This window comes from Scatophagus argus, chromosome 17, assembly GCF_020382885.2.
Source record: "Scatophagus argus isolate fScaArg1 chromosome 17, fScaArg1.pri, whole genome shotgun sequence".
NCBI lineage: Eukaryota > Metazoa > Chordata > Actinopteri > Scatophagidae > Scatophagus > Scatophagus argus.
Genome location: NC_058509.1, coordinates 1492193 through 1515615, shown reverse-complemented (window position 1 = coordinate 1515615; position 23423 = coordinate 1492193). Strand labels below are relative to the sequence as shown.

The window sequence follows — 23423 nt, the reverse complement described above, 5'->3', positions numbered from 1 at the left end:
CAGGGAACAGGAAACAGTTTTATCACACAGAACAACACGATCTCACAGCTGGTCTACAGAACGCGTCTCAGCCGTCCAAGTCTGGCAGAGCAGACGTGATTGTGTTTTAACCAGTGAGGACGTCTACGGAGCGCAGAGCAACCTCGAGCGCATTGTCACGCCTCGCTTCTCTTTTCTAACTACAGTGATTATGTGGTGGGATCTGCCAAAACTCAGGTGACCTGACGCACCTTGTGACGCGATGGTGTCCTCGGAGCAGCAGGGGGTGTTGGTCTGGCTGCTGTAGCCGCTGGAGCCCTGCAGCGAGTCTCTGCTGGAGCCGTGGATGTCCAGCTGGAGGCCTCGAGCCAGCGCTCTGGCCAGCTCCTCGTGGGCCTCCCTGTCCTCCTGCCAGAGTCAGCACACACACACGCACGCACACACACACACACACACACACACGATTAGTTTGTCGTGTTGTTGTTTGTGTTTGTCATTTTGAAACGTCACTCTGCTGTTCATCTCAATTTGTTTCGCTTCTCCTGTCAGGGCTGACGTGTTACCAAAGCTCGGTCCAATCAGAAAGTTGCCTCTCAGTCATGTGATTGTGCTTACAAAACGTAAATTTTTTTTAAAAACGCCATCTGACCTTGTGTGATGTCACAGCGTGGCTTCCCTTAACCCCGTGTGGCTCCTCCCCTGGCGTGGTGACATCAGCACCCTGGTGGCTGCTGGGATCTGCAGTCTCTCTCCTGTCCTTGCTCCTCTTCAGGGTGTTGACCACCGACTCGTATGGACCCGGTTTGGCCCAGTCCTACGCAGACGCACGTAATGCAAAACAAAGAAGCATTAAACTTCTCTGAAACCCTAAAACTGCTGGCCGTGAATGATTTTCAATGGGAATTCATTAATTTAAGACAAGCTTGTTGAGCCTGAAACGCACAATAAATACAGCATTTAGGAGGTGCAAGATTTTCAGTGTTTTTGACATTCATTAATTATTTTTTAAATTCTGAAAATGATGACAAATGGGTCCCATTTTGGTGCAGTAGGATTTCATACAGTCTGATTAGCAGCTTATTATTTTAATAACAAAATGAGTTACAAAAGTAAGCACACATTTGCATTGTGAGGCTGCAGCCAGCAAATGTTTGGGATTTTTCGAGAATTAATCATATCTATTAAGTGTTTGTCAGACTCAGGATTCAGTTCATTTTCTGTCAGTTCGACTCGCTTTTCCTCACATCAGCAAACTGCAGTCAAAATTATTACAAAAACAAGCTGGCAAAATGATGAAATTTTGGATAAAAATGAATCCGAGTGGGAATACTGAGAGGCTTTCTGCAGAGTGTCTGCAGTGTTACTGCTCTAATGTTCCTGTAAATCATGAAGCTGAGACTGATGAAATGTGGTGTGTGTGAGCAAAGAAAGAAAATATAATCAAAAGAAGCACAAGATGAAAGAACACAAAGAAAATCAACAGAAAGAGCAGATGAGGGAGGAAGATGAAAGAAGGATAAAAAGAAGGAGGAGGGTGGAGTGAGGAGCATCAAACCTTCCAGGACGGGACTCTGGATGACGGGATCAGTCCGAGCCCCGAGGGGCTGAGAGGCAGGATCTCCCCTGATTGGCCAGGGCCCGAACAAGACGACGGCCACACGGGAGAAACAGACGAAAAGGAGGGTGAGGAGATGGAAGTGGTGGTGGTGGTGGAGGAGGAGGAGTGGGTGAAGTATGGAAGGTGGAAGTGGGTGTCCTGGGGCTGTAGTACCACTCCATGCAGACAGAGGGCGCCGTGATGGTCAAAACCATTTGACAACTGAGGGTGAGTGGATGAGGGAGAGGCAGAAAAACAATTCAAAAATTAAAGAGGAAGGTGGTTATGATACGAAAACATGTTGCACACGGGTGGAGGCGCTACGCGAAGGAGGAGGAGCTCGGCCACCTTTTACGGCATAAATACGTCTGTTTTTTGGTTCTTCTGTGTGCGTAAAACTCCAGTTTATGCCAGCCTCTGCAAGGCTCACAGTTAGCTGCAGCTGACCCCATGTTTGTCCCTGTGTCCACACTCTGCCCATGAACCTCAGGTTGGGAAACCCCGTGGGGAATAAGTGAGGATGTCACCTGGCTGCGTGATACCCCGCTCCTTACCTGTGAGCTGTCCGGAGGCATTGGTGAAGGTGATTTGGACTGGAAGGCATCCTGGGAGATGAAACCAGAGTCGTGGGAGGAGACGGAGGAGAGGCGGGCTGGCGTCTGCTGGGGGAGCACAGAGGAGGACGCCGAGGAGGAGGCGCGGTAACGGAAATGGGAGGTCGGAGAGTGGCAGTGTGAGCCGCTGGAGCGGGAGTCGCTGCTGTTCACGCTGTTCAGGCTGCTGCAGGACGGGGGGGAGGAGGGGGAGGAGGAGGGAGGAGGAGGGAGGAGGAGGAGGGGGAGGGGGGGTTACATGTTAGAGAGAAGCAGGAAGGTAGAAAACCCCAACAGATCGGACGTGAATGGAAATTCATTTGTGGCCATCTGACAAGGTTTATTAAAAGTGCTCTTAAAAATAATTTTGGTGGACTGACCCTTTAATACTGTGACACAGCAACTTGGCATCACAATAAACGCTACACGGTTTTACAGTCAACAAATCTAAAGCTCAAATTACGCTTAAGTCTGACTGACGGCTGGCATGAAATCTAAAACGCCTGAGGGATGAAGTGACTGGCGTGTCGACGTCTTGAACCAAGCTGAAAACCGTCCACGCGTGCCTGCACCAACGCCACCGAAACAACACTGCTGTCTGAGGAAAAACATTACCTCAAAGGGTTTTCTGTCACAAACAAATCAAAGACCAAACCTTCCAAACCCTCTTGATTCTGCAGACACATTTCAGCCTGTACTGTTTTCACTTTCAGTTTAAATTTCACCAACGTGTCTTTCCTGTGTGGGAATCAGAAGGTCTGTAACCCAAATGGACGTCTGTTGAGTCCTGCCAGAACTTTACAACCGACGAACACACAGAGCCTCCGTGATCCCCCTCAGCTTCCTGCTGCCATGAAGAAACCACTGGAATAACCAACAGTCTTAAAGTAGAAAAGGAAACGGATCAGCTGAAACCTGCATAAATACAACAGCATTTCAAACAAGGCGCTCCTCCTTCAACAGAAACTGATTGTGCAGTTCCACATAAGGACCACAGGGAGGCAGCAGAGCACAGCTGCTGTGAGGGTGAGGCCAAAAGGGAACAAAAGGGAGCAGGAGAGCAGAAATGGAGATGAGAGGCCTAAGTAAAAGTACAACAGTATTAGCATCAAAATACACTAGAAGTACTCAACCTGCAGGGTGGCAGATTACAGAATCATGTTTCTTGTATTACTGGATGAAGTACTGAGGTATTCATGTGTTCATCACTTCACTGTTGAAGCTGGTGAAGGTGGTTTCCCTTCAGGGATCAATAAGGCTTTATTTTGATCTATAACAAGCACATGAGGATTTCTCTGTTGGATGCATTTGATCAAACTGAACCTGTAAAGTTATCAAATAAATGTGCAGTAAAAAGTACAACATACTAAACTGAAATACTAAAGTACTTATCCTCGACTGCAGAAGACTTCATCTGCTCATTTTGCTCTTTTCAATCAGTACAGGCAGGATAAAAGATGAGGCAGTTTGCTGTAGCCATGGTAACCAACCTGCACATGCTCGACTTCCGGGATACGGTGGTGCTCGGCGACGAGGGTGGAGTTTGGTAGGACCAGGTGCACTCGGACCCCTTCAGGTCTACGATTACCTGGAGAGAGAAGCAAAGGGGTCTTCAGGAAAGGGAGCAGCCTTCAGACGGGGACCGTGTCAGAGGCTTTTGGTGGATCCTTTGGCAAACCATCAGACAGTCAAGAAGGGGAGCTTACCCCTCCACCTCAGCGGGGGAGGAGGGGAAGCTCAGCTCACCTAACCAGAGCAAGAGTTCACATTCATGAAGTCAAGCTTGTGCTCAAAGGGATTTAGCCTCAGCTCAGGATGTGTCTTTATAACATCACACGTTCCTGAAAGTGTATGAAAGTGTGGGGCGTTTTGAAATCTGGCAGCTTGATCACTTCAATCAGCATCACATCAGGTCTGATTCTCCAATCAAACATGAACGCAGCACAAATCAAACGGCACAGAGAGACGTGTGGACGGAAGGAGTCCAGGACGCCTGCTCAGACCGCTTTGTGTACCTGCTCGCTGGAGGCCGGCAGCTTGTGTGGGTCCATAGTCAGCATCTTCAAGTCGTCCGTCAGAGTCTGGAGGTGGGTGATCTCCCCCAGCATGGACATCTCCTCCTCCTGACACACACAAACACAACACGGTCTACAACAACTGCAAGACCGCTTCACTGCACACGAACATCCGGCGGAGGTCTGACGCCGGAGCCACAGCACCGAGTCCACACATTCAGTTATGTTTTTGGAAAGTGATTGGATGGAGATGAAGGAGAGCGGCCGCTGACCCCTAGTGACGAACAGGAGAGCTACAATCGAACGTTAAACCGCTTTTCGGTTTGTGTCACTGACCACGACAGGCCTCAGCATGGAGACGAAGCAGCAGAAGCGACTCCTCTCCTCCACCAGCGCCTTCCGCACCGCCTGCTTCTCCGTCTCCTCCAGCAGCAGGTATTTATCGCTGACGTCCTGCATGGCGCTGTCCAGCTGAGGCTGCAGGTCGCCGCGGCCTGCGCGCACACACACACACACACACACAGTCTAATGATACACACTGCCAGGCTGGACAAAAGGAAACGTGTCACAGCAGGCCAACATGTCAGCACCGATTCATCTGCAGATTATTTTCTCAGATTAAGAGTTTCGTCTTGACGAACAACCCAGAGATACATTCTATTACGACAATCATTTGAAATGCTAAAACGCACGTGAATCTCACCCATTCTCAAGTCAAAGAAAATAAAAGTCACGTGAAAAGAAGAACAAAATGTCAAGTGTCTGCATTGAAAAGTCCAGGAAAAAGTGCTCAGACAGTAAAAAAAGACGCCAACAGTTCAACATCAACAAAGACTTGACCTTAAAGTAAGACAATGAGATTTTAATTGAATCCAGATCTGCAGATGTGGAGTAAGAAAGGCAGAAAGGGAAATAAAGAAGCACAGACGTCAGACAAACCAAAGCCAACCACAGACTGATGATATTCACTAAGCAGAGCATCAGTCAAAGCCTGTTGTGAGACTGCAAACACTCGACGGCTTCAAAACAATAGTTAGAGCCTCCCACAAACCATCAACCCACATTAAAGAATTAACAGAACTTTCTCCTCGGAGCCAGAAACTAACACGCATGGATTATCCTCACACGTGATCTCTTACACTCCTTACCTGTGAAGTCACGCTGACTTGTGCTGAGAGGATTCCGATTCAGAAGACGAGTCTGCCCGCCGTCACAGAGGCCGCTGGGTGTCTGCTTCACCTCAGTTCGGGTTTTAACACGAATCTTTGTGGACTGAAGTTTCCTGTGCTGCATAACGATCCTTTCCCGGTCTGAAGTCTCTGTCCTGCTCATGTGCAACACGCCAGTGAGACTGAGTACGACGGATGACTTTGACTGGGATGGATTTAGTTCAGGACATCCACTCCGGCTGCAGACGAAATGTTTCTTATTTGTTCCTGATCTTAAGACATTTCTTACATTTTTCAGTGTTAGGAGCACATAAAAGTAGATTCCCTCCTTTCATCTCACTTTCAGGTTGATGCCCAGCAAACTCGGTTCTCCCTCAGTACATCCTCCCCACCTCAGCAGAGGTTTCCCTTCACATTTCCGTCTTTTCACTTTCTTTTTAACTCATTTCACCCCTCGTCCTTCCTCTCTCTCCTTTTCCTTTATCGACTCTTGCTTCTCCCTCTCTCCTTCCCTCGTGACACTCGTGCTGCTGTGGCGGCGAGTTTCCTCTCGACGCGGTAATAACAGGTTTGAGGGGCTTGAGGAACGAAGCAGCTCGACCACATCGGAGGACGCTCAGGGGTCAATCCCCGGCCCTGTTTATCAAGTCTTAAAGCCTCAATTCAAAGCTGGAAGCCATCGAGTCTTCTGTCGGCGGGAACAACAAGCTCTTGTTTCCATTCATAATAAGGCTCGTTTTACTTCGATGAATCAGAGCTGGAACGACTTGTTCTAAAAGCAGAGTTCTGATGTTGAGCTGCGGTTCTTTGCAGCCCACCAATAACAACTGTAATGCTCAGGCTGGTTTTACACATTATGTTGTGTTAAAACTTGTTATATTCTTCAACTGCATCATGTTGTTTAATGCCACTGTACAACCCTGATTCAAAGGCTCAGCAACCATTTGTGTACATTTGGCCAAAAATAAAAAACAGATTAATGAGCATTAAATTAACAAAGAACATGATAACTTGTATCTATTATTTGTTTTTACATATTCATTATCGTAACTTCATTTTTATATATTTCCACATTTATTGATTTGTTCATCTTTTCATTCTGTGTTACCTCTGGCTGGAAACTGTTCCACTTTGTCAGTCTCATAACAACAAGTTCCTCAGACATCAGAAATAAGTTTCATCAAATTTATTGTCAAATTGTTAGCGTGGGAGAACCGGAGCACCCGGAGAAAACCCGTGAACATACGAGCAACAAGGGTCAGGGTTTTTGTGGCCCCTGATGTTTGTGAGGCCACAGTGTTAACCACTGAGCCGCTGTGCTGCCCGATAATCTTCTGATGGTCGACTTCGCTGCAAGAAACCTCCTCCACCTGCAGCTGCTGCTGTGCTGCTTTATACGAACAGTAAAGGAAATAACAGGATGCCCACCAATCCAACAGCACAGACTGCGCTCCGCAGCACATCTATTAACCAAATGCGGAAGCGTGAAGCTTTCTCTCTCAGCCTGTCAGGCAAGTCGACGATGTGAGTCTTCAAAGACTGGACGATGACTGCATCCACAGCTGGATCCTGTAATAAGATCAGGGATTCCAGCAGTCGCCTGCTGCCGAACTTCTTCTGCAGGTCTTTCAGCACAACCTTGCACACCTTCTTGACGTACTTGGTGTCTGGGCAGAAGTCTTCAGTGACGGCGAGTCCCTCCATGGTCTGGTCTACCAGCCTCTTGGTGTGGGTGACCCACTCCTCCTGGTTGCGCTTCTTGAGAGCGTGACACTTGTCCAACACTCTCACCGTCAAAAAGGCAACAAACACCCGGAGCGGCTTCTCACTTTCTGCTCTGGTTGTAGACTCACAACCAGAGGCAGAAGGGTCAGCAGACTCTGCAGATGTTTCAGGTTGGTCCACGGTGACCTCACAGTCGTCTTCCTTCTTCAGGACTGTCACAGGTGTTTGGTCGTCAGGAACGACACTTGTTTGCGATTCCTCCATTTCGTACGATCCTCAGTAGTTCGCTGTTGCTGCTATGAAGAGTTAACGTGAATGAGGGAAGCTGTGTGCTACTGACGGTTTGTAGATTCTTTTACAAAGGTTCAGCTGCCTTTGATCTTTGACCTTTGATCTTTGAGGTTCTAGAATTGTTCCAGGTGTTCCTGAGCCCACGTGGTCACATCCCTCATCCAATCATGTGTTTCCCAAAGTGGTGAACCTCAGTCCATCCCAAACATGATCCTGTCACCTGTTACCAATGAACCAGTTTACCTGTGGAACGTTCCACACAGGTGTTTAAGACGTCCACAACTTCCCCAGTCTGTTGGTTCTCCTGTCCAAACATCTTGAAACAAGATGCTGTCACAAAATTCACAATAAGCATATATTTACAAAACCAATTAAGGTTACTGAGGTATAGCATTTATTATATTGTCTTTGTACTGTTTTCATCTGAGTATATGTCAGAAAGAATTAGCAAATGATCACATTCTGTTATATTCGTGTTCTGCAAAGCATCCCAACTTGTTTGAAGCTGGGTTGAATGTTATGCTAGGAGCCATTTCACTTCAAAAATATGGAAGTCCAACTCACAATGTCACAGCAATATTTATCCTCTGGGAACCAGGAATGTCTGAACCTAATTTCATAGTAATGCATCCAACAGTCATTAAGATATTTTGATCCAGACCAAAATGGTGGACCGGCCGACTGACAGGGCCAACTCTATAGCTAAAAACAAGGAAGAGTCTTTGGTTCAAGCTTGTTAAACGTGAAGGACTGTGTCACTTTCCTCTTTTATCCATCCATCCATTTTCTATACCGCTTATCCGTCAGGGTCGCGGGGGAGCTGGAGCCTATCCCAGCTGACTACGGCAAGAGGCGGGGTTCACCCTGGACTGGTCGCCAGTCAATCGCAGGGCCAACACACAAAGACAAACAACCACACACTCTCACACTCTCACCTAGGGGCAATTTAGAGTAGCCAATTAACCTAATGTGCATGTTTTTTGGTATTGTGGGAGGAAGCCGGAGAACCCGGAGAAAACCCACGCAGGCACAGGGAGAACATGCAAACTCCACATAGAAGGGCCCAGACCGGGATTCGAACCTGGAACCCTCTTGCTATGAGGCGACAGTGCTAACCACTGCTCCACCGTGCCGCCCCTTTCCTCTTTTATATTACTGTGAATTAAATGTCTTCGCTTGAATAGTCAACAAGTAAACATTCCAGGGATCTCTGGTAGACAATCTATGTAAGCCGGGGCAGCCGTGGTTGGAGAAGCGGCTTGTGATCGGAGGGTCGCCGGTTCAATTCCCCCACCGGACGGGCAGAAAAAATTTGGGTTTGGTGGAGTGATTAATGCGAAAAATGCCCCCCCCCTCAATTAGCCGTCTGATGTGCCCTTGAGCCCACAATATGCTCCTCGGGTGCTTGATGCTGCCCACTGCTCCTGCGTGTGTTTCACTGCATGTAATTTGCCAGGTGTTACATGTGTGTGTTCAACTAAGGATGGGTCAAATGCAGAAGACGAATTCAGTGTGTGTATGTAAAAATATATATACTGTCAATAAAGCTGATTCTTCTTCTTCTTCTTAATGAAGAGACCTTTTTCTGATCTGACTTACATAACAACACCAATGCATCAGTGATAAAGACCACATCTGCTAATTTAACGGTCGGTCCGCACCAGCTCGCGTTATTCCAGATTGTTCTGTCAGTTATTGTTTTGTTGGGGTAGGAATGTGTCACCACTGTGCCATGTTTTACAAAACAAGCTGTGGAAATCTTCTCTCCCATCCTTGTTGTGTTTAGGCTTGGGTTATGCGAGCCACACAAACATCTGAATAACGTGGGAACATATTTCTGCCAACCCAAGTGAGCTGGATGTGATTTGGAAAAGCAGATGTGCCACAGAGCGCCGAAGGCGTCACAAAGAGAAAGAGCTGACAGTATCACATAGATACAGAAAGGTAGAACGACACAAAACCACACGTCTTCATGGACCTGTTCCTCAGGGTTTGGGTTAGGGTTAGGGTTAGTGAAGGGAAATCTTAATGCTTCAGCACACCAAGACATTTTGGACAATGCTATGCTTCCAACTTTGTGGCAACAGTTTGTTGAAGGCCCTTTTCTATTCCAGCATGACTGTGCCCCAGTGCACAAAGCAAAGCTCCATAAAGACATGGTTGGATGAGTTTGGTGTGGAAGAACTTGACTGGCCCACACAGAGCCCTGACCTCAACCCCATCCAACACCTTTGGGATGAACTGGAACGGAGATTGTGAGCCAGGCCTTTTGGTCCAACATCAGTGTGTGACCTCACAAATGCTCTACTGCATGAATGGGCACAAATTCCCACAGAAACACTCCAACATGTTGTGGAAAGCCTTCGCAGAAGAGTGGAAGCTGTTAGAGCTGCAAAGCTGTCTGTGTGTTTACAATGAGATGTCATTAAAGTCCCTGCTGGTGTGATGGGCAGCTGTCCCAATACTTTTGTTTATATAGTTTACTAAACATAAAAAGACTCCTTAGACAAACCAGTAGTCAAAGGTTAGATGTCAAAGATAACTTACCAAATACATCAGCTGGACCGAGCAGGGAACGACGGGACACCACAGGATTGTTGGAAAAGGGAAGAAAAACACAAGATATCATTTAATTATGACCTCAAACCTGGATGATAATAACTGTGACCAAACAGTGCTGAGACATCAAACCTTTCTTTGCTTTCTTCTGCAGCTTCAGAGTGTCTGAAGACCTTTTCTTGATCTCCTGACGAGCTTTCTTGTACTCTGCAGAGACAGACAGATGAACACAAAATGTGATGCATGCAAAGAAACTGTAAGGAACAGACACATGGGTTAGAACCATCGAGATAATTACAGTGAGTCACGCCAGATCAGAAGCTCATTCACTGCTTGGCTGAGGGATAAGAGAGCAGGAGGTCTTACTTAAGTCTCACACAAATCATCATCATGTCTTAAAAGCCTAACATGTCACATTTTTCTCCAATAGATTTGCACAGAACTGATTCTCAAAAATACAGAACAAAGTGCATCCCGGCTGCAACTAGTGATTACTAGTCAATTAAGCTGTCAAACATTTTCTTGACTAATCAATGAGTTGTTTGGTCTTTAAAAGTCAGAAAATGGTGGAAAAAAAAGATGACGACCTCAAATGTTTGTCCATAAGCCAAAGACTCTAAGTTTACTGTCATGTGCCATCCGCTAACATGGAGGGGGAGGAGTCTATGAGCTGTACCGCAGCCAGCCACCGGGGGCATCAAGATGTTTTGCTCGCGAGGAGCTCTCAAGTTGTCAATCTTCATATACAATCAACAGAAACAGAAGGTGTCGCATTGTCACATTAAATGTCTTTTAACAAGATTAAAGACATCAAGCCGAGGGCCTTCAGACTTCAAACCCGTCGCCTTCGTGTCCTGTAGGAATCCGTCTTCACTCATTTGTGTACCTTTGGCATGGTCTTTGTCCAGAGTGTTGGCTACTCTCTTCCACTCCTCCATCTGCTCCTGGAGAGGGTTGATCAGACAGTCCAGAAACACCCTGCCAACACACACACACACACACACACACACACGCGTCTCAGGGATTTTGGGTTAAGGTTAGAGTCAGGCTGTTGTTCACCATGTATCGGTAAAAACAACAAAAGTTAGGATACTGAAAGCGTGCATCGCAGATTTATATGAAAGCAGAGGATCCCCTCCATCCACTGTGGGGTAAGTTTCTGTCTAAAGTGGGTCTTACATGGAGCATGAGACCACTGGGCTGATTGGCGCCACGTTGGGCGTGAAGGGAGCGTGGAGCAGCACCGTCTGAGTAATCCGGAGTGTGGTGCAGCGTGAGGCAGTATTTCTGTCGTACTGTGCGGCCACTAAGTGATGGTGATACAGTGAGCTGAGTTATTTACATGCACTCAAGAGGAAGAAGAGGGGAATTCTGCCCTGAGCTTTACTTCCCAGGCTGGATGCTTTACCTGTTTGGGTGAACCCACACAGTACTCAGCCCTGAAAAAACATCCTGCTGCAAATTCTGCTTTTCTGGTTTAAAAAAATTATTTAATTTGTATTTTTTAAGGGTTCAAATATTTCAATATTTCAATCAAATGCCAGTCAGGATGAGAAGAATGGACACCCAGAAGGCAAAACGCAGGGATTAAATGTCCCACAGAGATGTGTCTGACATAAAGTGTGGAATACTTTGCTTTATGGTTGGAAATGGATGCACAACCTCAGTGGTTTCTGTTTGTCCATCAGCACTGAGTGTGTTAACCGACTCAGCTGGAGGCCTCATCTCCGTCCTCCCACAATGACAGAGTTAATGGACTCAGGCAGAGGGAGGAGGACAACGTAAATGAGGACGAGAAGACGGAAAGACAAGGAGGACGTGGGGATGTTTTCAGGCTGCAGAAACAGAAAAGGAAGGATGGATGAGGAAGCTGTCGGAGCAGGAGGTGGAGGAGCAGCACCTCCTCAGGAGGCAGCAAACAAAAAGAAGAGAACATCAAGCGAAGCGATGAGGCCCTGGAATGGTTTTTATTCTTCAGATGACTGAGGCCCGTAATGACAACAAATAACCAACCAATAAAACTGACCAGCATCCTCGTTTCATCATATTAATACTGTCGTTAGATTAAAGTCCGAACACACAGAGGAAGACGGAGGATGGAAAGCAGGAGGAGGCGGTGGAGGAGGAGGTCGCCATGGAGAGCCAGGAGGAGATGCTACACCTGTCTCTCACACACACACACACACAGATTTACTCACATGGAGAACTGTCGGAGTTTGGCCTCGATGCTGCGGTGCCTCATGCACATCCTGGTGAGGGCTGAACCGATGTCCCTGGTCCCTCCTGGACACAGACCAACACACAGAGAGACACAGAGACAATCTGTCAGTCACGTTTCAAAACTGTTTACTGGAAGCTCGAAACACAGGAGACAAATTAAAACTGAGAAAATCTCACAACTACATTTTAGTTTGCAGCCTTTGATTCACACACTGGGTGAGTGAAGCAGTCACGTCAGCAGGCTGATGGCTAATGAAATCTAGTTTAGCGCTCCAGCAGGTGAGGCTGTCCCTTCGCAACACACACACAAGCATTTTATAATCATCGTTTTATCATTTTTAGCTAAACCTGATCAGTGGACCCAGAGGGACTGAACATCCTGCCTCTTCTGACCTCCTCTCACACAGGTCAGAGGTCATCTCCAGAGCAGCGGCCCTGTGGCTGACTGGGATTCGGTTCGTGTCCCTGCCTCAAGGACACTCCAACAGGGTGGACACGAGCCTGACTGAGAAGGGACCAGATGGCTGTCCTCTCTCTCTCTCTCTCCACCTTGGACAGAGGACTCCGCCCTCAGCCGGTCAGCCCGGAGCTCCACCTCCATCACACACACTCACACACACGAAGACAACCTGCTGAAGAAAACAGTATGTCACATTTTGCGATCGTGTGTGTTACAGCCTCTCAGGCTGAGCTGAAGAGTCCTCATAAGTATAGCACAGAGGCGAGTGTGTGTCTGGGGTGGAGTGGGGAGCACTGCATTGCACCACTGACACCTCGTTCTCTCTCCACACGTCCTCCTTCCTCCTCTCCTCTCCCCTGATCCCTCCTCCTCGTCCTCTTCCTCCTCACCACAAGCGGACAGCGACAGGACTGTAGACTGTCCACAGGCTCAAAGCCCGGCGGCTGAGGATCTTAAAGGGACAGTTCATCCCAAAATCAAAACGGCATGTTCCTCCTCTTCCCTGCAGCTGTGATTACGTGTGCTGCAGAGACTTCAGCCTCGAGCTGTTTGTCAGTTGAACATCTATCACGTAACCTCTTCTCACTACGGCATCTCCTCCTCTGGCTCTCACACCACCTTCACACCATCCATCCCCACCACTCCTCTCTTCGCACATCATCCTCCTCTTCCTCTTCTCACCTCCAGACAAGGCGTTAGCTCCTGTCTTCCCACCTCGTCTCGTCCTCTCAGGAATGAGGTGTTAGAGTTCTGTATCAGTCCAGGAAACGTGTGCCGTTAGAGGCTGGCATCACTCAGAAAGGTTGGCCTGATGCTCTTGGCGGCAACAAACTGCCGCAGCCTGTGAACAGGAGATGGAAAACGGGCACAGAGGAGGATAAATGTGCTTTTTCATCGGGCTGCTGTGGCTGTCGAGAAGAAAATGAATTTCCCAGACTCGCATGATTCAAACACTGCGGCCTCAGCGTCGCCTGCTGCGTTTCAGTTTCAGAGTGTGAATTACTCAGTTTTCTTACTGAGGTGACATTTGGCCCCAGAGTTTAAAAAGCGTCCACAGAGGCTTAATTATTTAGCACTAAATATGAAAAAATGTTGTTTTTCACATTTCAAACATTTATTCAAGTCATGTAGTAAGATTTTCACCAACAACTAAATGTGGTTTGTATTCCACACACTCATTACAGAAGCGGTAGCTTCCTCCTCCTGATCCCGCCCATCTAACGCAGGTCAGTGATTGGCTGTCAGCTCCAAACCATCCGATGACCACAGGTGTGCACTCCAGGTGTGCACTCTGCTGTAGCTCTCACAGAGGCAGCAGGCCTTAAAGGTCTGAGCAGAACACGGAGAACATCTGTGAAACGGGACGTTTCCACACATTCAGTATTACATCGAATTTAAATGTTTGAACTGAAATAAACTTTTCTCTGATTTGACTGCTTAGCGACAGGAGTCAAAGGTAGAAAACAGCAGCGTGAGCGTGTGAGCCCAGCCAAGCTGCTTTGTTCAGGCTTGTGATTTCAGAGAGCTCAAAATGAGTCTTACAGGAATCGTATTTAAAGACGACCACACTGTGAGGGCTGACTCCTCCTGGAAACAAGAAACCTGAGCTCTGAACTGAGCGGCGACGCAGAGGGGAACAAAGGGAAGCTGAGTTAAGTGTGACGGTAATCTCATGTGACTCAACATGATGATAATCTGCCAAGAAGCTGCCTGAACAAGCCTGACAGGCGTGAAGCTGCACCACACGGCAGGCGGAGAAGGAGCTCCAACTGCACATCTGCTGCTGGTGGGGTTAAGAACCAAACCACGCAGCAAAGTGCGAAGGTCAAAGATGTCTGCTGCATTAATGGGTTAATTATTATGAAGTGCTTGTTCTTGTGTTGTCTCCACCACGAACAGGATGACGACGTGAGCAAGCAGAGTTTCATTTTCTCCGAATTTTGTTTTCTGGCACAAAAATGTGAGAAGAAAAAAAAGACAAAAAAGTCTGACGTATTTTACTCTCGAGTCGTGTGTGTTCACACCAAACGTGAGGCGATCGCTTCTTCTCCTGGTGCGATTACATACAAAGTCGTCAATGTGGCAAACTGAATATTTTGCCGTTACACACAAAACAACAGAAGGGACATTAAAACGGGCTGATGTTACAATCAGGACGAGTTTCCTTCCTGGTGTTAGCAGACGAGTCCTGATCCTGCAGGGTCACAGTCACCTGGTCAATAGTTCCTGGTCAATTCAGCTGATTGACCCGATCATGGACTCCTCACGCTGGGCCTGCGAGCGCGCGTGTGTGCGTGTGTGTGTGTGTGTGTGTGTGCGTGACCCAATTCAATGGGACAGAGCAGCGTCTCTGTCTGAGCTGCAGACCGAACGGCCTTCAGGCTCCTTATCGGCGTCTGACACCAGACAGGAAGTCCTGATGGTGGCGGCTCCATGCAGGAACAAGAGATCAGTCAAAGGCCGAACAGAAAAGCGATCGAATGAAGACAGGAAAGATTCGTAACTGACACTGACTTAAATGAGGTCACGTGGAATTCGTAAGCCTCAGCCAGTTCCCTCTGCAGGACGCGTCAGATTCATGTTAGTGATTATTAAAATACGACCCATCAATGGGAGTGCGGGGGAGCAGGAAGCAGGAGTAACAGGCTTCACACATGTAACCTTAATTTAAAACCCACACAGATTAGCTTGACCGATTTCCCCGAGCCGACGACCTCGCAGCTCTCAGCGCTACAACCAGAGGCTGGTGCTGAGCTCCACCGCCAGCAGGGGTGACCTGGAATCTAAACACGACCGGGATGTGAACTCAGTCCTCGCATCCCACTGGTGGATCTGGGCTGAGGAACTGGAGCAGCTGAACACACACACACACACTCTCAGGCAGTAAATCACCGTCCTGCAGTGTGAGACTATATTTCTTGTCTTGTTGCTACAGGGAGCTTACGACTGGAGAGCTATTTTTGAGAACTGGAGCATGAGGGAAGAAGAGAGTAGAAGGAGGAGAAGGAGAAGATGAGGAGGGTGGCTGAGAAAGGAGGGATGAAGTTAGGAAGCAGCAGAGGAAGGCGACACGACGGAGGAGACGGCGAAAACACGAGGAAAATCTTTTATCTGCTCTCTGCTGTTGCATTTTTACTTGGATAAACTGATGGCACCAAAGTCAGTTAGAAAGAAGTCTGAATTTCATTACAGATTAAAGGATAAAGTCACTGCTGCTTTTTGCTTTAATGGCAGGCCCAATCAAACAGCAGCAGAAGAGCCACGGGTGAACAGGTGGCAGAAATAACCAATCAGATAACGGCTAGCGGCTGCACGGTGTTGCCTGGCGGTTGCATCAGCCGGCTTCTCTCCGTGTCCATACTGCCAAGGTCACCTCAACACGTCTCACATGTCAACAAGCAGCAGACGCATCGTCGATCAGGACGCGCAGCGTTACAGCCAACTACGATGGAAACGTGGCAACTTAGTTTTCACATGATCCTATGAAAAAACTGAGCGAAAAACGCCCACCCAGCAGGGTGTACCTGGGAGTCTGAGGCGACTCGCTGCAGTGTCTGTAATGTGAAACGCACAGCTGGCCACTGGAACACGTCGAGCTGAGGAAACTGCTGCTCAGACACAACAAACACTGAAAAGCTGAAGAGCGAAACGTGTGTGAAAATCCCCTGCAGCAGCCGCAGCTAGCGTTAGCATGTTAGCATGTGTACAGAACTCCTTCGCGGAGAGCTGAACCCTCTTTAGGAGAGACACTGACAACTTCATCATCAGCTGTTGCCGGAGATAAAAGCTTTTGGATGAACTTAGCTTAGAATTTTGACCAGCGTTAGCCAGCATTCTGCCACCGACTGCTTGTGAAATTCTCATGCTGAGCAACACAATCCTCAGCAGTCAGCTTCAGTTACTGCTGTACGCTCACAGACAGAAGATTTACGACCTTCGTTCTGCTCTGGGGTTCGCCTCTCAGGCTTCGTACCAGAACTCAAAGTCACAGTCTCAGATTTTAAGCGGTGAAATGTGAACGGTGGAATCCTCAAGGGGAGGTGCTTTAAAATATAAATATATAAATACCCAAATTCACGAGTCGAGAGAAGAGGGTGAGGAGAGAAACAACCGAAACGCTCTCTCTGACTGATTGTTGGTTTCAAAATGAAAATCCTGACACCTGTAGGATATACACGTGCTTCTGAAGTTATCAACAAAATGCTAAAAACCTGCTAGCAGTCTCCTCTAACGGGGTCACAGCACATGTGAGGAGGAGTAGACGGATTCCTCACAGCCCCTCTGGGGTCGACCGGGTCGCAGTCCTGGAATACCACACACCGGACCCGGGTGGTACAGTCCTGGAGTCCAGAGAGGCCTGGCAGTGAAGGCCGCAGTCTTAGGATGCCTTCTGTGTGTGTGTTACAGTAGAGTCCTTAAACAGGTGTCCTGGGAATGTCCCCCCTCTCTGATCACGAGTTCGACTGATGCACCGGTTTGCCGCGGCTGCGATTCCTCCCTCTCGCATCAGACAGTCTGACATGACGAGCTGCTCAGACAGCCAGTAAGGGTCAGGGTTTTGTGGAGTCCGGGAGTCCGTTGTGGAAAAGCAGTCAGAGATACAAGCTTATGGAGGCAGCACAGGTCCAACCTGAAACTGCTGAAACAACACAAGGTGCTCGGCCGGTGGCGACTGGCGAGACAGGAAGTCCGGCTGGAGTTGAGCGTCGGTCCCGGTGGGTGTTTCCATCCAGAGTCACAGCTCCACCAAGTCATGAAGTCAGCAACTCGTGCAAAGCTTGAAGGAAGTGCGACTGTTTAAACGTCTCGAGTGTAACTGTGAGCAGCAGCAGTGAAAGCAGGACAGCATGTTGACAGTAAACAGCAGAGAGAAGAGACACACACACACACACACACACACACACACACACACACAGCAGGTATATTCCTGAGTGGTGGCCCCGCAGCCTGAAGGGCTTCATGGAGCAGACGAGTTTCTGACATGTTTAATTACTGTGTTTTCACATACTTAGACTCTTTGACATGACGCCGTGTTGGGGCCCCTGCAGTCAAAACAATAATAACAGTAACAGTAAGTTATGAGAATAGATCAGCACGCTCTGGAGGCCGCTCTGATGCTGTAACCACGGTGACATCATGGTGACATCACAGTGACATCATGTGAACAACATGTGGCTTCAACACGGTCAGCTGAGGAACAAAAACACACCAGTAACTCGAGTGGAGTGTAAGTGTGTGTGTGTGTGTGAAGAAGAAGAAGAATCAGCTTTATTGACACTAAATACATTTTTACATACACACACTGAATTCGTCTTCTGCATTTGACCCATCCTTAGTCGAACACACACGTGCAACACCCGGCAAATTACATGCAGTGAAACACACACAGGAGCAGTGGGCAGCAGGGAGCATATTGGGGGGTTAAGTGCCTTGCTCAAGGGCACATCAGCCGGCTAATGGAGGGGGGGAGCATTTTTCACATTAATCACTCCACCACACCCAAATCTTTCCTGCTCGTGTGGGGGAATTGAACCGGTGACCCTCCAATCACAAGCCGCTTCACCTCTAGGCCACGGCTGTGTGTGTGTGTGTGTGTGTGTGTGTGTGTTAACTACCAGAAGCCTGTTCAGGCAGCTCTCTCTAATTTGTGATTGGATGTCATCTGTTAAACCAGACACACTTTGATCTCCACATACACACAGTAAACGCAGTACACACAGTACCTCCTCTCCGTTCATGTCTGAAAAATACATGAATAGATACTTCAGCTGAGTACTAAAGAAAGAGTTTTACATGTTTGTTCATTATTGCTGTCAGTCTCCTGTGTGTTATGGATGCTAACGGTTGTAGCAGAGACGGGGATTCAGACTGCAGGCGGAGGAGTCTGATGAAGCTCATCTGCTCACACATCCAGCAGCCTACATGAGTCCACCACACGAACCTGCAAAGCGAGCACGCGGTGTTGGCGTGGAGGCTTCCTCTATCCGTCACGTCTTTAAGCGGCCTGCTCCGACAGCGGCTGCGGCAGGTACACAGAGTTCACCTTGGCAGCATGACGCCGTACAGGTGAATTATTAAACAGCTGTTGAACCTTTACAAACGGCTCCGACTTCCTGCTGGGAGCCTCCGACCGACACCCAGAGGCTTTTCAGTCCCGGTTTCTCTTTTCTCTGCCTTCTCTTTCTCTCCATCTCTTTGGTTTGTCCTGGAGCCAGCGGCTGAGGAGGAATCCGTCCCTCCTCCTCGTCTGTCTCCACGGAGACCCGAGCCAGGCCACAGTCCAGGCCTGCTGAGGGAGCGCTTTGTTACTCCTCCTCATCCTCCCTCAGACGGGTGGGGACTCGTGACTAATTAGGAGTAGTTTGTGCAGGAGATGAAAAGAACACACACAGCCTCACCTGCTGGGTGGCCCTGGTTAATAATTCAAACACACCCTCTGGCTGCCTCACACACACACACACACACACACACACACAGCAGGTATATTCCAAGATGAAATTACCAACACAGAGCCACACGGTTAGGAGGAATAAGAGATGTGACACAGTAAGAGGCGCTCATGAAGGAGGATTATTTTCTCTTTTGTGCTTTACACATGAAAATACTTCATTTTTCCATATTTCATGTTCTCACTTTGTTTAATTTTGCAAAAAATCAATTAAAAGAAGGAGAAATTGATCCATGTTTGCAGTTTGTGCAGCATGTGAAGCATCTGCTGAAAGCCGGGACAAAGAGCTCATCTGTCCTCTGAGACCTGCACCACTGAGGAGACTGGAGGATTCTGCTCGCAGCTCAGATGGACAGAAACCTAACGCGCAAAATGATTCACGGTTTTCACCCGACGGCAGAGAAAAGTGGCTGCCCGAGCCGAGCACGAGCCAATCAGACGGATCATCTCGTTATCCACTGCAGAGCGGCCCCATCCGTCTGCATTAACTGGACATACAGAGACGGACGTCTGCATTCACTCCAGCGAGTGTGACGTCAAACTGGGCAGCTGTTGCTGTTGCCGTGGCGATGCCACACCATAATGAGGCCCCTTTCAGACCACACGCTGCTGCTTCAGTTCAGCTCTCACATGAAGGTAAAAACACCTGCGGCCTCCTTCACAACACTGACCTGTGATCAGTCTGCTGAAAACATCCTGAGACCTCGTTCCAGGGTGCCAAAGCACCGAAGACACACCCCAAATCACCCCAGAGGACACTCTGGGCAGGTGTGGACCAGCACACAGAGTCCACCATGTTTCTACAGAAGCCCAGAAAGGACAAACCAAACTCAGGCTCTACTGAGGGGCTTTGGGGAGGCTGAGACAACCTCCGCACCAGACGAAACTAAATCCTCCTCCAGCGAGTCTGTGCCACACAGCCAAGCCAAGCATCCTCACTGAAGACATGTGGCAGTTTTACAGACAAAAGTGGAAAGACACCAGAGCTCCACAGTCCGTCACTTCATGTCCAATAACAATTAGATATTGTTTTCAGAGCTGTAATCAGAACTTAATCATCTGACGCTGGTGCTCTGCATAACCACAACTCAGCACATCAAACATGAAGCAGGTCAGAGTTCACTTCAAATTAAAGCATGACTCTAAATGTCACATTCCTGAATCCATTAATTATTGATCCGAGCAGGTTTGATCTGATTTACCATCAAGGTCCGCTTATAAAAATTTAAACAAAGTAAAGCAAAAAGTAAAGTGAGTGCTGGGAAAGAATCATCAGCTTCACACAGACGACGGGACAGACGTTCAGTCGGTACCTTCAAGCCTCCAGACCTCCACGTGTTGGACTGGAGAGGTTTGTCACAACCCCTCAGAGCCTCAGCTGGTGCCTTCGTGGAGGGACAGAAGCTCTGGAGTTTATTTTGAAAAGCAAAGAAAAGCCGTGGACACTTCAGCCGGACGTGTCGTTTAGTCTGAACACGGAGCCTCGCCGACCTCCATGTGAATCGTCAAACCGCCGGCGTGTGGACACTGCAGATATGACATCACTCACCTGCGACTGAGATGATGTCATTAAAGGACGAGCTGCCAAGAGAAGCCATCTGTGAGCACACACACACACACACACACACACTGCAGATGCTGACTGCAGCAGCTTCCTCAGGGATTCACTTCAGCGTGTGTGAAAAACATGCGTTCACTAATGAAGTCGGGCGGGTTAAACCCGCGTCACTGCCGAAACCAAATCGTGGCCGGTTTACGACGGAGCGAAGCTCTCGACGAGCTCCTGAGTTTGTCTTCACTGGAGGTCAGCTCAGGTTTCAGTCCTCACTCACACAGTTCAACCAGCACAACACGTTGGCTCGGCTTTACCCTGAAAACAACATCTGTTTGTGGCTCGGCAGCTGCGGCCATTTTTACAGCCGATGGGATGCAGACGCTCTGACAGCACGCGACCACCCGGGAATATCAAAGATCCACTTCAGTTTACTGCCGCTAACCAGGGATCGAGGCGTAAAAAGTTTCAAGGATTCTTCACAAGCTTTCCAGATGTTGTTTGATGAAAGTTTTCAAGGTGAAATGACAGAAACAAACCTGCAGACAGGTGGGCCTGAACTGTCCATGGTGCTTTCAAATGGAAAAAACCTTACGACAAAGAGAAGAAGGGCAACTTCTTCCCTCCTCTTCCTGTGTGACCTCGTCTCGTCTTCCTTCTTCCTCCTCTTTTACATCTCACTTCCTGTCATTCACTCCCATCCTTTCATCACGTCTTTCATGTATTTCCTCCTGTCTGCATCCTCTCATCTCCTCCTCTGCTAACAAAATATTTCTCCTCTCTCTAAACGTCCTGTCTTCCCTTTCCTTTCACTTTGTATCTCTTATCATCTCCTCCTCCTCCTCCTCCTCCTCCTCCAGACCCAGTTATCAGGTGCTGACATTCTTACGTGGCCCCTGCCAAGGTCAAAGTGCTTACCGGCCCTTTAGGGACGAAATTCTCGCCAGCAGCAGGTTGGTATGGCAACCGTGGACACCCCCCCGACACACACACACACACACACTAAATTATGACACATTTATGAGAAAACCTCATGATTATGGGAACAAATAATACAAAAAACGAAATGGGTGAAAACTGAGATAAAATGAGATAAGATAAAATAAGATGAGATGAGATAAAATAAAATGAGATGAAATAAGATGAGATGAGATAAAATAAAATGAGATGAGATGAGATGAGATGAGATGAGGGTCCTTTTGCTCGGACTGAATCCTGCAGTGATTTCCATCTTGTTGCCATGAGCACCAGCAGCAGCCGGCTGGACCTGACAGCCAACAGCCTCCTCCCCTTCCCCCCTCCATCCATCTTTTGCATCATCCCTGCCGTCGCCATCTGCCTTCTATCCTCCTTCATCCTCCCCTTCCATTTGCCATCCATTCCTCGGCTCCTCATCGTCCTCCCTTTGGTGTTTTCCTGCTCCTTTAATCCAACATTTGATCTGGTTTGGCTCATTTCCAACCCCACCTGTGTGTGCTTCTCACCCTTCACCCTCCGCCTTCCACGTCTCTCCACCCCTCCAGAAATGTGACGTTCATGGAACTGAGCACTCTGGTATACCGGACTCAGATTCAGTAACTCAACACATCTGTCAGAGGGGCCTCACTGTGTGCAGGTAGAACAGCATGACAGACCGCATCCGAATCCACCTGACGAGAATAAGGAAGGAAGTCTAGACTGGGCAGCACAAATCTTCAGTCGGATTGCAAAGATAAAGGAAATCTGAAGTGGTTCTGCTGTATATGAAATCAAATCGACTCTGACTGAAAAACTCTGACGCACTTAGTAACGAATGTTGCTTGTTTTCGTGGGTCAGAGATGAGAGGAGGCAGCACTCCGTGATGCTGTTAGGTCCACATCCTGTCTCTGAGACCCTGCGTGTGTTCTCACACAAAACGACTGCCTTTTGCAACAGCAAACTTGTTTTTGACTGAGGCAGGACACTGACTGACTGTTTTCTACAAACACCATGTGGAAACGCTGCAGTCCCATCCCGCCATCTCTGCTCGTAGCTCGTATTAAACTGCTTCACCCAATCAATCCAGGAAGTGAGCTCTATTGATGTTCCAATGTGGCGATCAGGAAGGCAGCCACTTCTGATCATTTATCAATACTGGAAAAGCACAAATCAATGGAAAACATGTGAACAGAACAACTCAGAGATCACCAGCGTTCACACTAAACGTCTCAGGCAGGCTCCTCAGGCAGACCTGAGAAAAATGTTTTCATCATTTCCTGTGGGCGTGGCCATCACCAAAGTGGTCGTCTATCAGCGTGACGTCTGGTGTAAAGCACTGCAGCACAAACAGCAGCTGAATTAAATTACAACGTGGGCGGTAACGAACTCCTCTCCATGTTGCCAGCAGCCAGATGACGAGGAACGTGTCATCTGGCGTATTTTTGCTTGTGAACAGGAAGCGCGCGCCGTACTGTTTCCTGTACTGTGACAACTGAGGCTGAAAAAACTCGAACAGCAACACGAAGCAGTGCTGATCAAATCTGAACCGCCGTCCTGTTCAAACGTGTTTCATCGTTCTGCTCAGCTGTAACATGAGATCCACACCGACGCAGACACACACGTCGACACGTACCTCGACTGTTGGTCGCCAGGTCGGCCACCTTCTGAAAGGCATCCAGGAAGGCTGCAACTGCGACGACCGTCATCCTGTGAGACACAACAGGGGAAGGTTTGGAATTTAAACGGAATTTCATTCTGTTCCACCGTCACATCTTCATCTAATATCTCACATCTCACATGAACTTCGTTTCTGAGGTGCACCTGCTCAGTATGAAGGTGCACCTCATACTGAACTGA

At 48.2% G+C, this 23423-nt stretch overlaps 1 protein-coding gene across 3 annotated transcripts in view; it reads right to left on the bottom strand.

Annotated features, from left to right (window-relative positions):
* LOC124074248 (protein MTSS 1-like) overlaps positions 1 to 23423 on the bottom strand; it is a 30930-nt gene that overhangs the window by 885 nt on the left and 6622 nt on the right. The window contains exons 3-14 of one of the 3 annotated variants that reach the window (XM_046416933.1): positions 23200 to 23273; positions 12127 to 12211; positions 10815 to 10906; positions 10061 to 10135; positions 9917 to 9928; positions 4521 to 4678; positions 4185 to 4292; positions 3660 to 3757; positions 2131 to 2356; positions 1535 to 1798; positions 629 to 793; positions 231 to 387 (exon numbers count right to left, since the gene is read on the bottom strand). In XM_046416933.1, the coding sequence (XP_046272889.1) occupies positions 231 to 387; positions 629 to 793; positions 1535 to 1798; positions 2131 to 2356; positions 3660 to 3757; positions 4185 to 4292; positions 4521 to 4678; positions 9917 to 9928; positions 10061 to 10135; positions 10815 to 10906; positions 12127 to 12211; positions 23200 to 23273 (1514 nt within the window). Of the gene's footprint in view, positions 1 to 230; positions 388 to 628; positions 794 to 1534; positions 1799 to 2130; positions 2357 to 3659; positions 3758 to 4184; positions 4293 to 4520; positions 4679 to 5332; positions 5561 to 9916; positions 9929 to 10060; positions 10136 to 10814; positions 10907 to 12126; positions 12212 to 23199; positions 23274 to 23423 lie in introns of those variants that run through there. The other 2 variants (XM_046416934.1, XM_046416935.1) reach the window with 2 other exon arrangements.